The 16,306-nt window shown below is 45.7% G+C and overlaps 1 protein-coding gene across 5 annotated transcripts; it reads right to left on the bottom strand.

Moving 5' to 3' along the window:
* Nucleotides 1-629: 629 nt before the first annotated feature.
* On the bottom strand, nt 630-16,306 carry chid1 (chitinase domain containing 1). Of its 5 annotated transcripts, none has more exons than XM_052466950.1 (13): nt 15,777-16,305; nt 14,993-15,142; nt 14,298-14,430; nt 14,070-14,114; nt 13,489-13,595; nt 12,677-12,738; nt 12,460-12,552; nt 6,584-6,682; nt 6,287-6,436; nt 4,594-4,674; nt 2,719-2,761; nt 891-918; nt 630-859 (listed from the first exon to the last, which is right to left on the bottom strand). In XM_052466950.1, coding segments are annotated over exons 1-13 (1,122 nt in total). In that variant the 5' UTR covers nt 15,906-16,305; the 3' UTR covers nt 630-857. The 5 variants fall into 5 exon arrangements, 4 of the variants coding, with proteins under 4 accessions (XP_052322910.1, XP_052322907.1, XP_052322908.1 ...); XM_052466949.1 differs by adding an exon at nt 1,082-1,190 and having other exon boundaries at nt 775-918; nt 15,777-16,304; XR_008067387.1 differs by having other exon boundaries at nt 803-859; nt 891-1,190; nt 15,777-16,303.

The following is a 16,306-nucleotide window of genomic DNA, read 5'->3' as shown; positions in this document are numbered from 1 at the left end:
ATAAACAACAGAAAAATATGTGCCAATCGGCTGCTTCCGTGGCTCTATTAAAAGGTGCATTGCCCACAAAGCGCGATCGGATTTAACCTCAGCCTTATTTTGACATGAACAGGATATGATTTAGCAGACAGGGCTCATCAGAGTATACATACAGTAACAAAAAAAACTGAACCTTTCAAATACAGGTGTCGCAGGCAACATCTCAAAGTAGAGCGCCTTTACATTTAGTGCTATCAAGGACAAATATAAAGGTTCTGGGTACAAAGGCACTTAGTAAGATATGAGGACATGCTGTACAACTCCTGTCTTATGTACTGTACAGCAGAGTTGGTGCAATTCCATTTCAGAAAGTAAAACAAATTACAATTCTACCTTTTATTGAAGAGAATTGGAATTTCAGTGCTCTTCCTGAATGGACTGGATTATAGATGGAATTGAGGCCAACCCTGCAGTCTACTACAGCAGAGGTTTGTAGTACAACTAGCTTAGCTACCCCCCCACACCCCCCACACACACACACACACGTCAAGCCTAATTCAGCAACCATCGGTGAGGTATTAGAAAAAGTATCACTGTATGTATGTACATTTCTATTGTCGATTTACATTTGTATATTAAAAACAACACTGAACAATGTACCTTTTTATTTCATGTCAAAGAAACATTCCTGCAGTTCTTAAACATGGTAGAAGAATACTTCCTATCTTACCGTTTTTCATCTGGATATTTCCATTTTAAAAACATGAACACCTTGTGTGTGTGTGTGTGACATATCCCATAATAACCCTGTCACCAACCCCCAGCTGAAGAACTGCTTTGATAGATGGTTTTACTCTGCTCCTGCCACAGCTTCATGTTCCTTAGTTCAGTTTGAGTGTCACTCCACATACAACTTGGCCTCCGTCTCCAATGATCGTCCTGAGATAAGACACTCATTCATTTTTTTTTTAAAGTCGTAGAATCCTCATGCTTGGTTGGTGCTCAGTGGCTCAGCAAATATTACCATGAACTATATACCATTTGCACATGTGGTACTGGTTTATCGATGCGCTAACAAAGAAAGGACCTCGAAGTCTCTTACTCTGATTGGCTCATAACAGGTCATAGAAATAGTCCAGCCCTTGGCCCAGTTCCCACATGGAGATTCCTGTACCTAACTCAGTGGCTAAAGAGATACGCTGATGGAGAGACTAGAGGGAGAGAGAAAGAAAGAGAGGGAGAAAGAAAGAGAAAGAGGAAGAAAGAAAGAGGGAGAAAGAGAGAGAGAGAGAGAGAGAGGGAGAGAAAGAGAGAGGGAGAGGGAGAGGGAGAGAGAGGGCAATACATTTATAAGGATCTGTGTTTCTGGAAAATGTTGTTTGATCATGAATCAAATCAACGTAACTTAAATCTGGTGATACTCTTGTTTTGTGTATTTATCCGGCTATTTTGAGAATCATCTGCAGTGCATTTGGACAGCATCCAGACCCCTGGACTTTATCCACAGTTTGTTACATCCTCTAAAATTAAGCAAATGATTTAAAAACACAAAACATAAATACCTTATTTACATAAGTATTCAGACCCTTTGCTATGAGACCCGAAATTGAGCTCAGGTGCATCCTGTTTCCATTGATCGTCCTAGAGTCCACCTGTGGTCAATTCAATTGATTGGACATGATTTGGAAAGGCACACACCTGTCTATAAAACCAAGCCATGAGGTTGAAGGAATTATCTGTGGAGCGCTGAGACAGAATGGTATCGAGCATTGAAGGTCCCCAAGAACACAGTGGCCTCCATCATTCTTAAATGGAAGAAGTTTGGAACCACCAAGACTTTTCCTAGAGCTGGCCGCCCGGCCAAACTGAGCAATCGGGGGAGAAGGACCTTGGACAGGGAAGTGACCAAGAACCCAATGGTCACTGACAGTGCTCCAGAGTTCCTCTGTGGAGATGATTGTCCTTCTGGAAGGTTCTCCCATCTCTGCAGCACTCCACCAATCAGGCCTTTACGGTAGTGTCCAGGCACCAAAGGACTCTCAGACCATGAGAAACAAGATTCTCTGTTCTGAAGAAACCAAGATTGAACTCTTTGGCCTGAATGCCAAGTGTCACGTCTGGAGGAAACCAGGCACCGCTCATCACCTGGCCAATACCATCCCTATGAAGCATGGTGGTGGCAACGTGTTTTTCAGCAGCATGGACTAGGAGACTAGTCAGGCTTGACGTACAGAGATCATTGATGAAAACCTGCTCCAGAGCTCTCAGGACGTCAGACTGGGGCGACGGTTCACCTTCCAACAGGACAATGACCCTAAGCACACAGCCAAGACAATGCCGAAGTGGCTTCGGGACAAGTCTCAATGTCCTTGAGTGGCCCAGCCAGAGCCCAGATTTGAACCCAATCGAACATCTCTGGAGAGACCTGAAAATAGCTGTGCAGCAACGCTCCCCATCCAACCTGACAGAGCTTGAGAGGATCTGCAGAGAAGAATAGGAGAAACTCCCCAAATACAGGTGTGCAAGTACTGAGTAAAGGGTCTGAATACTTATGTAAAAAAAAAAATTATATATATAAATCTGCAAAAATGTAGAAAAACCTGTTTTTTTAAATTATTTGTCATTATGGGGTAGTGTGTGTAGATTGAGGGGAAATCAATTTTAGAAGAAGGCTGTAACGTAACAAAATGTGAAGAAAGTGAAGGTGTCTGATGTATTCTGTACATCAAAAGGTCGTACCTTCAGAGTTGGGTAATAGACCACATGCTTCACTCCATTACTCCTAGAATGTGGAACACAAATCAAGTGAGTTATTGTGGTGTGATGATACTGGCAAGATGTCAGACGAGACCCATTTCTTCACAAAAACAGTAGATAAAGGAGTGCTGAATGGAAACTACATTTCACATAATCTAGAAATGATCGTTCTTTTAATTGACATAATATGAAGTTAAAGAATACCATACTCTGGTAGACTAACTGTCCCTCTAATACCATAATCTAGGACTGTCCCTCTAATACCATAATCTGGTAGACTAACTGTCCCTCTAATACCATAATCTGGTAGACTGTCCCTCTAATACCATAATCTGGTAGACTAACTGTCCCTCTAATACCATAATCTAGGAGACTAACTGTCCCTCTAATACCATAATCTGGTAGACTGTCCCTCTAATACCATAATCTGGTAGACTGTCCCTCTAATACCATAATCTGGTAGACTGTCCCTCTAATACCATACTCTGGTAGACTGTCCCTGTAATACCATAATCTAGGACTGTCCCTCTAATACCATACTCTGGTAGACTGTCCCTCTAATACCATACTCTGGTAGACTAACTGTCCCTCTAATACCATAATCTAGGACTGTCCCTCTAATACCATAATCTGGTAGACTAACTGTCCCTCTAATACCATAATCTAGGAGACTAACTGTCCCTCTAATACCATAATCTAGGACTGTCCCTCTAATACCATAATCTGGTAGACTGTCCCTCTAATACCATAATCTGGTAGACTGTCCCTCTAATACCATACTCTGGTAGACTGTCCCTGTAATACCATAATCTAGGACTGTCCCTCTAATACCATAATCTAGGACTGTCCCTCTAATACCATAATCTAGGACTGTCCCTCTAATACCATAATCTAGGACTGTCCCTCTAATACCATAATCTAGGACTGTCCCTCTAATACCATAATCTAGGACTGTCCCTCTAATACCATAATCTAGGACTGTCCCTCTAATACCATAATCTAGGACTGTCCCTCTAATACCATACTCTGGTAGACTAACTGTCCCTCTAATACCATAATCTGGTAGACTAACTGTCCCTCTAATACCATAATCTGGTAGACTAACTGTCCCTCTAATACCATAATCTGGTAGACTAACTGTCCCTCTAATACCATAATCTGGGACTGTCCCTCTAATACCATAATCTAGGACTGTCCCTCTAATACCATAATCTAGGACTGTCCCTCTAATACCATAATCTGGTAGACTAACTGTCCCTCTAATACCATAATCTGGTAGACTATCTGTCCCTCTAATACCATAATCTGGTAGACTATCTGTCCCTCTAATACCATAATCTGGTAGACTATCTGTCCCTCTAATACCATAATCTGGTAGACTATCTGTCCCTCTAATACCATAATCTGGTAGACTATCTGTCCCTCTAATACCATAATCTGGTAGACTATCTGTCCCTCTAATACCATAATCTGGTAGACTATCTGTCCCTCTAATACCATAATCTGGTAGACTAACTGTCCCTCTAATACCATAATATAGGACTGTCCCTCTAATACCATAATCTAGGAGACTAACTGTCCCTCTAATACCATAATCTAGAAGACTATCTGTCCCTCTAATACCATAATCTGGTAGACTATCTGTCCCTCTAATACATTTACATTACATTTAAGTCATTTAGCAGACGCTCTTATCCAGAGCGACCATAATCTAGGAGACTATCTGTCCCTCTAATACCATAATATAGGAGACTAACTGTCCATCTAATACCATAATCTAGAAGACTATCTGTCCCTCTAATACCATAATCTGGTAGACTAACTGTCCCTCTAATACCATAATCTAGGAGACTGTACCTCTTGTAGCTGAAGTAGTGTTCCTCAGCCTGTTCATCCCATAGTAGTCTAGGCTTCAGCTCCTTCAACAGCTCTATGAACCTTTACAGGAAACAAAGAGAGGTTGAAGGGGGACTGGAGGTGACAGAGAGAAAGAGAGAGAGGGTTGAAGGGGGACTGGAGGTGACTGAGAGAGAGAGGGTTGAAGGGGGACTGGAGGTGACACAGAGAGAGAGGGTTGAAGGGGGACTGGAGGTGACACAGAGAGAGGGTTGAAGGGGGACTGGAGGTGACACAGAGAGAGAGGGTTGAAGGGGGACTGGAGGTGACACAGAGAGAGAGGGTTGAAGGGGGACTGGAGGTGACACAGAGAGAGAGGGTTGAAGGGGGACTGGAGGTGACACAGAGAGAGAGGGTTGAAGGGGGACTGGAGGTGACACAGAGAGAGAGGGTTGAAGGGGAACTGGAGGTGACACAGAGAGAGGGTTGAAGGGGGACTGGAGGTGACACAGGGAGAGAGGGTTGAAGGGGGACTGGAGGTGACACAGAGAGAGAGGGTTGAAGGGGGACTGGAGGTGACACAGAGAGAGAGGGTTGAAGGGGGACTGGAGGTGACACAGAGAGAGAGGGTTGAAGGGGAACTGGAGGTGACACAGAGAGAGGGTTGAAGGGGGACTGGAGGTGACACAGGGAGAGAGGGTTGAAGGGGGACTGGAGGTGACACAGAGAGAGAGGGTTGAAGGGGGACTGGAGGTGACACAGAGAGAGGGTTGAAGGGGGACTGGAGGTGACACAGGGAGAGAGGGTTGAAGGGGGACTGGAGGTGACACAGAGAGAGGGTTGAAGGGGGACTGGAGGTGACACAGAGAGAGAGGGTTGAAGGGGGACTGGAGGTGACACAGGGAGAGAGGGTTGAAGGGGGACTGGAGGTGACACAGAGAGAGAGGGTTGAAGGGGGACTGGAGGTGACACAGAGAGAGAGGGTTGAAGGGGGACTGGAGGTGACACAGAGAGAGAGGGTTGAAGGGGGACTGGAGGTGACACAGAGAGAGAGGGTTGAAGGGGGACTGGAGGTGACACAGGGAGAGAGGGTTGAAGGGGGACTGGAGGTGACACACAGAGAGAGGGTTGAAGGGGGACTGGAGGTGACACAGGGAGAGAGGGTTGAAGGGGGACTGGAGGTGACACAGAGAGAGAGGGTTGAAGGGGGACTGGAGGTGACACAGAGAAGAGGGTTGAAGGGGACTGGAGGTGACAGAGAGAGAGGGTTGAAGGGTGACTGGAGGTGACACAGAGAGAGAGGGTTGAAGGGTGACTGGAGGTGACACAGAGAGAGGGTTGAAGGGGGACTGGAGGTGACACAGAGAGAGGGTTGAAGGGGGACTGGAGGTGACACAGGGAGAGAGGGTTGAAGGGGGACTGGAGGTGACACACAGAGAGAGGGTTGAAGGGGGACTGGAGGTGACACAGGGAGAGAGGGTTGAAGGGGGACTGGAGGTGACACAGAGAGAGGGTTGAAGGGGACTGGAGGTGACACAGAGAGAGAGGGTTGAAGGGGGACTGGAGGTGACACAGAGAGAGAGGGTTGAAGGGTGACTGGAGGTGACACAGAGAGAGAGGGTTGAAGGGGGACTGGAGGTGACACAGAAGTGACAGAGATAGAATCTTCTGTATAGATTACTACTAGTATAGAGTATTATTAGGAGTATCCTACCTGCCCCCCAGCAGTGGTTCAGCTCCGTAGGTGGAGAAGTCCAGTCCATATAGGTTGAGTCCCAGCAGTATCTTGTGTCTCCATTGGTTGTTAGGGGACAACTCTAGAACACATTCTCTCAGCCAGGGTAGGGGGGAGCTGGGGCCCGGTCTAGGAGGGAAGATAGAACCTGATTTATTGATATACTAAGAACATGGGCGTTGCCTATAACATCAGTCAAAATGTTCAGTGATGGTCATTTTACCAATATATATTTTTATAAAGGATATGATTGTTTCAGTGAGAAGGAAACTTTACCGTCCAGAGGAGAAGTCGTAGGTCATTAGACTGAATCCGTCCACTACAGGAGCTAACTGCTCAAACTGCTCCCTCCCAAACATCCCCGGCTGGCCTGAACTGATCACAACAGAAAGATTCAACTCCTCTCTCTCTCTCTCAGGATCAAAACATGGTAGTAATTGTATTTGCAGGGATTTTTCTGCGATTGAAATCCTTGAGCGGGCAGCCTTAGTATTTTTTACAGGTTGCCCAAGTTAAAACAGTGTAGTGTGTTTTCAGGATAGAAAAACACTTTCAGTGGAAATTAAAAAATACTAAAAGCAGATAAGGTAGAAAAGATCCTGGGGAATGTAAGAAATTAAAACTCACACCTGTTGATGACCTGTTAAACTGCCACTATCAAATGTCTGGCAGTATTGAATGTTATGGTTAAAGATGATTCAAAGACACTGTTAATGATCTGTGACCCTGTGTGATTCTAGAGCAGCTGTTGTCTTCCTACAAGCCTCTCTCACTGGTGTGATTCTAGAGCAGCTGTTGTCTTCCTACAAGCCTCTCTCACTGGTGTGATTCTAGAGCAGCTGTCGTCTTCCTACAAGCCTCTCTCACTGGTGTGATTCTAGAGCAGCTGTTGTCTTCCTACAAGCCTCTCTCACTGGTGTGATTCTAGAGCAGCTGTTGTCTTCCTATAAGCCTCTTACTGGTGTGATTCTAGAGCAGCTGTCGTCTTCCTACAAGACTCTCTCACTGGTGTGATTCTAGAGCAGCTGTTGTCTTCCTACAAGCCTCTCACTGGTGTGATTCTAGAGCAGCTGTTGTCTTCCTACAAGCCTCTCTCACTGGTGTGATTTTAGAGCAGCTGTTGTCTTCTTACAAGCCTCTCACTGGTGTGATTCTAGAGCAGCTGTTGTCTTCCTACAAGCCTCTCACTGGTGTGATTCTAGAGCAGCTGTCGTCTTCCTATAAGCCTCTCACTGGTGTGATTCTAGAGCAGCTGTTGTCTTCCTACAAGCCTCTCTCACTGGTGTGATTCTAGAGCAGCTGTTGTCTTCCTACAAGCCTCTCTCACTGGTGTGATTCTAGAGCAGCTGTTGTCTTCCTACAAGCCTCTCACTGGTGTGATTCTAGAGCAGCTGTTGTCTTCCTACAAGCCTCTCTCACTGGTGTGATTCTAGAGCAGTTGTTGTCTTCCTACAAGCCTCTCTCACTGGTGTGATTCTAGAGCAGCTGTTGTCTTCCTATAAGCCTCTCTCATTGGTGTGATTCTAGAGCAGCTGTTGTCTTCCTACAAGCCTCTCACTGGTGTGATTCTAGAGCAGCTGTTGTCTTCCTATAAGCCTCTCTCATTGGTGTGATTCTAGAGCAGCTGTTGTCTTCCTACAAGCCTCTCACTGGTGTGATTCTAGAGCAGCTGTCGTCTTCCTATAAGCCTCTCTCACTGGTGTGATTCTAGAGCAGCTGTTGTCTTCCTACAAGCCTCTCACTGGTGTGATTCTAGAGCAGCTGTTGTCTTCCTACAAGCCTCTCTCACTGGTGTGATTCTAGAGCAGCTGTTGCCTTCCTACAAGCCTCTCTCACTGGTATGATTCTAGAGCAGCTGTTGTCTTCCTACAAGCCTCTCACTGGTGTGATTCTAGAGCAGCTGTCGTCTTCCTATAAGCCTCTCACTGGTGTGATTCTAGATCAGCTGTTGTCTTCCTACAAGCCTCTCACTGGTGTGATTCTAGATCAGCTGTTGTCTTCCTATAAGCCTCTCTCATTGGTGTGATTCTAGAGCAGCTGTTGTCTTCCTACAAGCCTCTCACTGGTGTGATTCTAGAGCAGCTGTTGTCTTCCTATAAGCCTCTCTCATTGGTGTGATTCTAGAGCAGCTGTTGTCTTCCTACAAGCCTCTCTCATTGGTGTGATTCTAGAGCAGCTGTTGTCTTCCTACAAGCCTCTCTCATTGGTGTGATTCTAGAGCAGCTGTTGTCTTCCTACAAGCCTCTCACTGGTGTGATTCTAGAGCAGCTGTTGCCTTCCTACAAGCCTCTCTCACTGGTGTGATTCTAGAGCAGCTGTCTTCCTACAAGCCTCTCTCACTGGTGTGATTCTAGAGCAGCTGTTGTCTTCCTACAAGCCTCTCTCACTGGTGTGATTCTAGAGCAGCTGTTGTCTTCCTACAAGCCTCTCACTGGTGTGATTCTAGAGCAGCTGTCGTCTTCCTATAAGCCTCTTACTGGTGTGATTCTAGAGCAGCTGTTGCCTTCCTACAAGCCTCTCTCATTGGTGTGATTCTAGAGCAGCTGTTGTCTTCCTACAAGCCTCTCTCATTGGTGTGATTCTAGAGCAGCTGTTGTCTTCCTACAAGCCTCTCACTGGTGTGATTCTAGAGCAGCTGTTGCCTTCCTACAAGCCTCTCTCACTGGTGTGATTCTAGAGCAGCTGTTGCCTTCCTACAAGCCTCTCTCATTGGTGTGATTCTAGAGCAGCTGTTGTCTTCCTACAAGCCTCTCACTGGTGTGATTCTAGAGCAGCTGTTGCCTTCCTACAAGCCTCTCTCATTGGTGTGATTCTAGAGCAGCTGTCGTCTTCCTACAAGCCTCTCTCACTGGTGTGATTCTAGAGCAGCTGTTGTCTTCCTATAAGCCTCTCACTGGTGTGATTCTAGAGCAGCTGATGTCTTCCTATAAGCCTCTCACTGGTGTGATTCTAGAGCAGCTGTTGTCTTCCTACAAGCCTCTCTCACTGGTGTGATTCTAGAGCAGCTGTCGTCTTCCTATAAGCCTCTCTCACTGGTGTGATTCTAGAGCAGCTGTTGTCTTCCTACAAGCCTCTCTCACTGGTGTGATTCTAGAGCAGCTGTTGTCTTCCTATAAGCCTCTCTCACTGGTGTGATTCTAGAGCAGCTGTCGTCTTCCTATAAGCCTCTCACTGGTGTGATTCTAGAGCAGCTGTTGTCTTCCTACAAGCCTCTTACTGGTGTGATTCTAGAGCAGCTGTTGTCTTCCTATAAGCCTCTCACTGGTGTGATTCTAGAGCAGCTGTCGTCTTCCTACAAGCCTCTCTCACTGGTGTGATTCTAGAGCAGCTGTTGTCTTCCTACAAGCCTCTCTCACTGGTGTGATTCTAGAGCAGCTGTTGTCTTCCTACAAGCCTCTCTCACTGGTGTGATTCTAGAGCAGCTGTTGTCTTCCTACAAGCCTCTCACTGGTGTGATTCTAGAGCAGCTGTTGTCTTCCTACAAGCCTCTCTCACTGGTGTGATTCTAGAGCAGCTGTTGTCTTCCTACAAGCCTCTCACTGGTGTGATTCTAGAGCAGCTGTTGTCTTCCTACAAGCCTCTCACTGGTGTGATTCTAGAGCAGCTGTTGTCTTCCTACAAGCCTCTCTCACTGGTGTGATTCTAGAGCAGCGGTCGTCTTCCTATAAGCCTCTCTCACTGGTGTGATTCTAGAGCAGCTGTTGTCTTCCTACAAGCCTCTCTCACTGGTGTGATTCTAGAGCAGCTGTCTTCTTCCTACAAGCCTCTCTCACTGGTGTGATTCTAGAGCAGCTGTTGTCTTCCTACAAGCCTCTCTCACTGGTGTGATTCTAGAGCAGCTGTTGTCTTCCTACAAGCCTCTCACTGGTGTGATTCTAGAGCAGCTGTCGTCTTCCTATAAGCCTCTTACTGGTGTGATTCTAGAGCAGCTGTTGCCTTCCTACAAGCCTCTCTCATTGGTGTGATTCTAGAGCAGCTGTTGTCTTCCTACAAGCCTCTCTCATTGGTGTGATTCTAGAGCAGCTGTTGTCTTCCTACAAGCCTCTCACTGGTGTGATTCTAGAGCAGCTGTTGCCTTCCTACAAGCCTCTCTCACTGGTGTGATTCTAGAGCAGCTGTTGCCTTCCTACAAGCCTCTCTCATTGGTGTGATTCTAGAGCAGCTGTTGTCTTCCTACAAGCCTCTCACTGGTGTGATTCTAGAGCAGCTGTTGCCTTCCTACAAGCCTCTCTCATTGGTGTGATTCTAGAGCAGCTGTCGTCTTCCTACAAGCCTCTCTCACTGGTGTGATTCTAGAGCAGCTGTTGTCTTCCTATAAGCCTCTCACTGGTGTGATTCTAGAGCAGCTGATGTCTTCCTATAAGCCTCTCACTGGTGTGATTCTAGAGCAGCTGTTGTCTTCCTACAAGCCTCTCTCACTGGTGTGATTCTAGAGCAGCTGTCGTCTTCCTATAAGCCTCTCTCACTGGTGTGATTCTAGAGCAGCTGTTGTCTTCCTACAAGCCTCTCTCACTGGTGTGATTCTAGAGCAGCTGTTGTCTTCCTATAAGCCTCTCTCACTGGTGTGATTCTAGAGCAGCTGTCGTCTTCCTATAAGCCTCTCACTGGTGTGATTCTAGAGCAGCTGTTGTCTTCCTACAAGCCTCTTACTGGTGTGATTCTAGAGCAGCTGTTGTCTTCCTATAAGCCTCTCACTGGTGTGATTCTAGAGCAGCTGTCGTCTTCCTACAAGCCTCTCTCACTGGTGTGATTCTAGAGCAGCTGTTGTCTTCCTACAAGCCTCTCTCACTGGTGTGATTCTAGAGCAGCTGTTGTCTTCCTACAAGCCTCTCTCACTGGTGTGATTCTAGAGCAGCTGTTGTCTTCCTACAAGCCTCTCACTGGTGTGATTCTAGAGCAGCTGTTGTCTTCCTACAAGCCTCTCTCACTGGTGTGATTCTAGAGCAGCTGTTGTCTTCCTACAAGCCTCTCACTGGTGTGATTCTAGAGCAGCTGTTGTCTTCCTACAAGCCTCTCACTGGTGTGATTCTAGAGCAGCTGTTGTCTTCCTACAAGCCTCTCTCACTGGTGTGATTCTAGAGCAGCGGTCGTCTTCCTATAAGCCTCTCTCACTGGTGTGATTCTAGAGCAGCTGTTGTCTTCCTACAAGCCTCTCTCACTGGTGTGATTCTAGAGCAGCTGTCTTCTTCCTACAAGCCTCTCTCACTGGTGTGATTCTAGAGCAGCTGTTGTCTTCCTACAAGCCTCTCTCACTGGTGTGATTCTAGAGCAGCTGTTGTCTTCCTACAAGCCTCTCACTGGTGTGATTCTAGAGCAGCTGATATTGTCTGCATGATGCCAATAGCCAGGGTCACTAGGCGTTGTTTAGAGTTCCTATTTTACATTGTTGTCTGTATGGTGCCAATAGCCAGGGTCACTAGGCGTTGTTTAGAGTTCCTATTTTACATTGTTGTCTGCATAGTGCCAATAGCCAGGGTCACTAGGCGTTGTTTAGAGTTCCTATTTTACATTGTTGTCTGCATGGTGCCAATAGCCAGGGTCACTAGGCGTTGTTTAGAGTTCCTATTTTACATTGTTGTCTGCATGATGCCAATAGCCAGGGTCACTAGGCGTTGTTTAGAGTTCCTATTTTACATTGTTGTCAGACCAGTGGTTCCTGGTAGTGGTTTTCAAGTCCTTCTCTAGTTCTACAGTTGTCTATGTTCCCATACTGGAGGTTGTCTCCCTGCTGCAACAGAGTGATTTCTCATTGACTTCATCCACAACTGCTCTCCTTTTTACCTTGACAGACCTAGAGATTTAAAAAAAATATAATCTAATCTTTGAGTACTAACAATTACCCAAATAAAAGCTAGACATTCAAGAAGAATTGAAAATGACTAAAACAATGAATGTAACAGTATTGATTGTATTGTTTGAGCAAAAGAACACAGCTTTAGTCAAGACAGAAAAGAAGGAAATGTGCTTTAAATATGCAACATTTTCTCTCAGTGCCGTAGAGACATCTGTAGAATTGCAGAAAATTGAATTAAAATTACACACCCTGGTCTCTAAAATGTTCTCAAATTCAGACAGGCTTTTGTGTTTTAATGATCTGATAAAATAGTCAATCAATCATGTTGTGATATTTTTATGACGTGTGTATCGCCTACCTTGGTGTGACGGCTGGCGGAATGACCAGTACACAGTCCAGCTTCTTCTCCTTAAGAGCCTCACAGATGTGTGTAATCATGTGGACCAGCTCCCTGAATGGAATAGTGTTTACAGTCAATACAAACCAAGGTTGTAAAAGTGGATTTTAAACTCTTCAGAGGGGTCATTACCATGACTACGACAGGTCACGGTGTCATGTAGTGCTGTGTTACTCACACTCTCTTGTTCCCTCCCAGCTGACTCCACAGCTCCAGCGTGTAGCCATCAAAGCCTTCTGTCTGCAAAGGCAGAACACAATTAGGCATTTACATTTCCCACGTTAGTCGTCCGGTCCCACGTCAGTCGTCCGGTCCCACGTCAGTCGTCCGGTCCCACGTCAGTCGTCCGGTCCCACGTCAGTCGTCCGGTCCCACGTCAGTCGTCCGGTCCCACGTCAGTCGTCCGGTCCCACGTCAGTCGTCCGGTCCCACGTCAGTCGTCCGGTCCCACGTCAGTCGTCCGGTCCCACGTCAGTCGTCCGGTCCCACGTCAGTCGTCCGGTCCCACGTCAGTCGTCCGGTCCCACGTCAGTCGTCCGGTCCCACGTTAGTCGTCCGGTCCCACGTTAGTCGTCCGGTCCCACGTTAGTCGTCCGGTCCCACGTTAGTCGTCCGGTCCCACGTTAGTCGTCCGGTCCCATGTTAGTCATTCAGTATACACTCCTATGATATAAACAGTGGAAGTCAACATCTGCAACAAACATTCACTTTAGGGTATACTACTATATGAGAATATTTACCGTAAAAAAACACATAACACATTCAACGTTTTTGGCAGTTGATAAACTGTTTTCAGTCTCACTTGCCAACTGATATGTGATATAAAGGTACTATAATGCATTAGTATTATATTGTGAATTTAACTCCTTATATGCAGGCCCCATGGTCTAGTACCCCAGAGACCAGGGTTTGAGCCCCATCTCATCCTTTCCCATTTTGTCTCCCTCCTAGTTTCTAATATCTGAATAAAGCATAAATGCTCCTCCTTACCTTAGCTACGTCCACCATCTCAGTCCCCAGCTCCTCGATCTCATCCTCACTGCCCAGAACACTCATATAGTCCTGGTACGACCAGACGTCAAATAACAGACGAGGAACTGAGCGAAAAGAAGAGAAGCATCAGATGACGAAGGCCCTGTGTTTGGTTATCATGTGACAGAAGGATTCTAATCCTGTATTTTAAGCCTTTTAATCCAGAAATAAGAATTACACCAAAAAAAATGAAAGCATTTGTCTGAGGATGGTGCTGGAACATCTGATAGAAAAACTAAACGGGACAGTTTGATGAAAAATTCAGGCATGTCACATTATTACCAAACACAGGGACCCTTTTTAGGACAAGAGACCAGGAGAGTTTGACCAGGAGGAGAGTTTGACCAGGAGGAGAGTTTGACCAGGAGGAGAGTTTGACCAGGAGGAGAGTTTGACCAGGAGGAGAGTTTGACCAGGAGGAGAGTTTGACCAGGAGGAGAGAGTGACCATTGGAACTGAATGTGACTGATCGATACCATAGTGAGGTCATCTGGAAGTATACTTCTTATTTAAATGGAAGCTGAGTTTAACAGACTTACGCATTTTGATTTGTTTGTTTGCCTTCCGCACAGCTTTTACCCAACCTAGAAAAGAAGGAGAGTCTTTGAAAGACAACTTTCTATATTTGCCATATACTCCCTTAGTACACATGTCTTACTATCACAACTCTGACAAGTCCTTAGTACACATTTCTTAGGCATCACAACTTTGTCTGACAACATCACAACTTTGTCTGGCTTTAATCTGGTTAGTCTATGACAGATTACCTGGGTCATGATCGTGTAGACCAGTGATATGAAAGCTCTCAGGTCCTCTCCGTCTCAGCTGAAGCCACACTGGAGATACGGAGGTCAGCTTGGAACCGAACACCTTGGCAACATCGTAACCATGAGAGTTCCACTGGAGGGTGGGAAATAAAGCAGAAGGAAGTGAGAGGTTACATGAAGAATTGATTCAAAATGTATTCAAGGAGCCTGTTGATGAGATATAGCTCGTACACAACAGTAGTAAGAAGATAGTGACACTATTAAATACACAGACATGAAATAGTAATAGAAGGGTGATCAGAATCACCCAGATAAACGCGTGGGTACCTGCAGGTAGCCTGGGTACCAGTCTGTATTGCGTTATCATGCCACTCCTTACCATGCTAAACATGGAGTACAAGGAGTGGAATATTAGTGAATCCGGTTCTGGATTCCAGGCTAACCTGCAGGCAGACGATGGGCAACATTTCTGTAAAGGATCATGTGTCAATGTTGTTCAAAAGGTGACTGCAGCATTCAGGTTTAACCAGACTCTAAACCAACACACCATCCTGCTTTTAGAGACTTACACAGCGCCTAACTTAGACTGAAATAGGTGCAGGAACTATGCAATACTTATAAGCTAATCATTTTTATAAGAGGTGCAGGAACTCAGCTCCGGTTGAGCTCCATCCCAAATCAAGCACTGCACTTACAGGAGTTATATACCCCAGTACGGGCCCTTGGAACGTGTGTTGAGTCGCAGCCTGTTGGCAGTATCTCCTCTCCTCCTTTACAATGTCCTTCCACTGAGGGTCAGTAACAACCAGACCTCGCTCCAGCACCGACCGCTCTGCCTGGGACGTCTGATATAATGATAAACCAACACAAGAAACAACTATTTGCATGTGTAGTTGTAAAACCAGACAAACTGTAGTCTCCAAGGTTGAAGTCCATTTGAATTTGAAGGCTGTCAATTCAGGAAGTAAACTGAAATTCCAACTCAATCATTGAAAAAAGGGCATCTATTTTCAGTGATTTCCACAATAACCTGAAAAAAAGGGCATCCATTTTCAATGATTTTCTCAATAACCTGGAAAAAAGCTGTACATTTATTTCTAAAGATGTTCAGTTTCTTGGATTTTAACTTCAAATCACATCCTGAATTGTCTGCCTTCAATTACAATTGACCCCAACCCTGGTTGTCTTGTTGCCAGACTTGTGGAGCTGTGAGGAAGATACAGCATCTGTGGGTACTGGGATGAGACTAACTAAATAAACACTGACAATATATATAATGACTTCATTGTGGTCTATGTCCATTCTACAATACTGGTAATTTACTGAAATACATGGGCTGAGCCCGAGCGAGGACACTTAACTCCAGTGTCCATAGGCATAGCTCACTGAGCCCGTTACATACACTGGTTCCAGGATGCACAATACTGATGCCACCACTCGTCCTCATCATAAAATCACCACTATCCTCCTCTTCCTCACCTCGGGCTCCTGTGTTTTGGAGTCCTTCTTCTTGGCATCAGTCCTGGACAGCGTAGCACTAACATAGCTGACCAACAGGGTAGACAGTATGGTGTGTAGCACAATGATTAACGTCGCTTCTACTCTCATCTCTCCTCTGAGTCAAGCTACACATAGACAGGAATGGGACCAATTGCTGCTACTGCAGTTGGCTGCATCAACACGAACTGAATTTTTTACACTCAGATAATTACAAGTTCTAGCAAGTGTGATACAGGAAACTGTGTCGGAAGCATTTGCGAGTTCCGGCAAGCAGCCTGGCTGGAGTTACGGTGTTAATGTTGTCAAGTCAGCTGAACACCCAATGATGCATGGTGCCCACAGCCAATTCGACGTTTTGATATGAATTATAAACAGTGAGAAATCACGAATATTACTAGTAATCTCACTCAACTCTACTCATGAAGTTGCAGGTCCTTGTGGCTGTGTATACCATAGAGAATGATAGAGGCCTCTAGTAGCCAAAAGGCCATGTTAACATGTATTAGTAT

This window comes from Oncorhynchus keta, chromosome 17 (assembly GCF_023373465.1).
Source record: "Oncorhynchus keta strain PuntledgeMale-10-30-2019 chromosome 17, Oket_V2, whole genome shotgun sequence".
Classification (NCBI taxonomy): domain Eukaryota; kingdom Metazoa; phylum Chordata; class Actinopteri; order Salmoniformes; family Salmonidae; genus Oncorhynchus; species Oncorhynchus keta.
Note: the sequence above shows the minus strand (reverse complement) of the source record. Positions and strands in the feature narration are given on the sequence as shown.

Coding starts and splice junctions, on each gene's coding strand:
- chid1 (XM_052466947.1), bottom strand. CDS start 15,905: ATGAGAGTAGAAGCGACGTTAATCATTGTGCTACACACCATACTGTCT. Junction 14,431..14,992: donor TACTGGGGTATATAACTCCT/GTAAGTGCAGTG, acceptor CCCACCCTCCAG/TGGAACTCTCATGGTTACGA. Junction 14,115..14,297: donor TCTACACGATCATGACCCAG/GTAATCTGTCAT, acceptor CTTCTTTTCTAG/GTTGGGTAAAAGCTGTGCGG.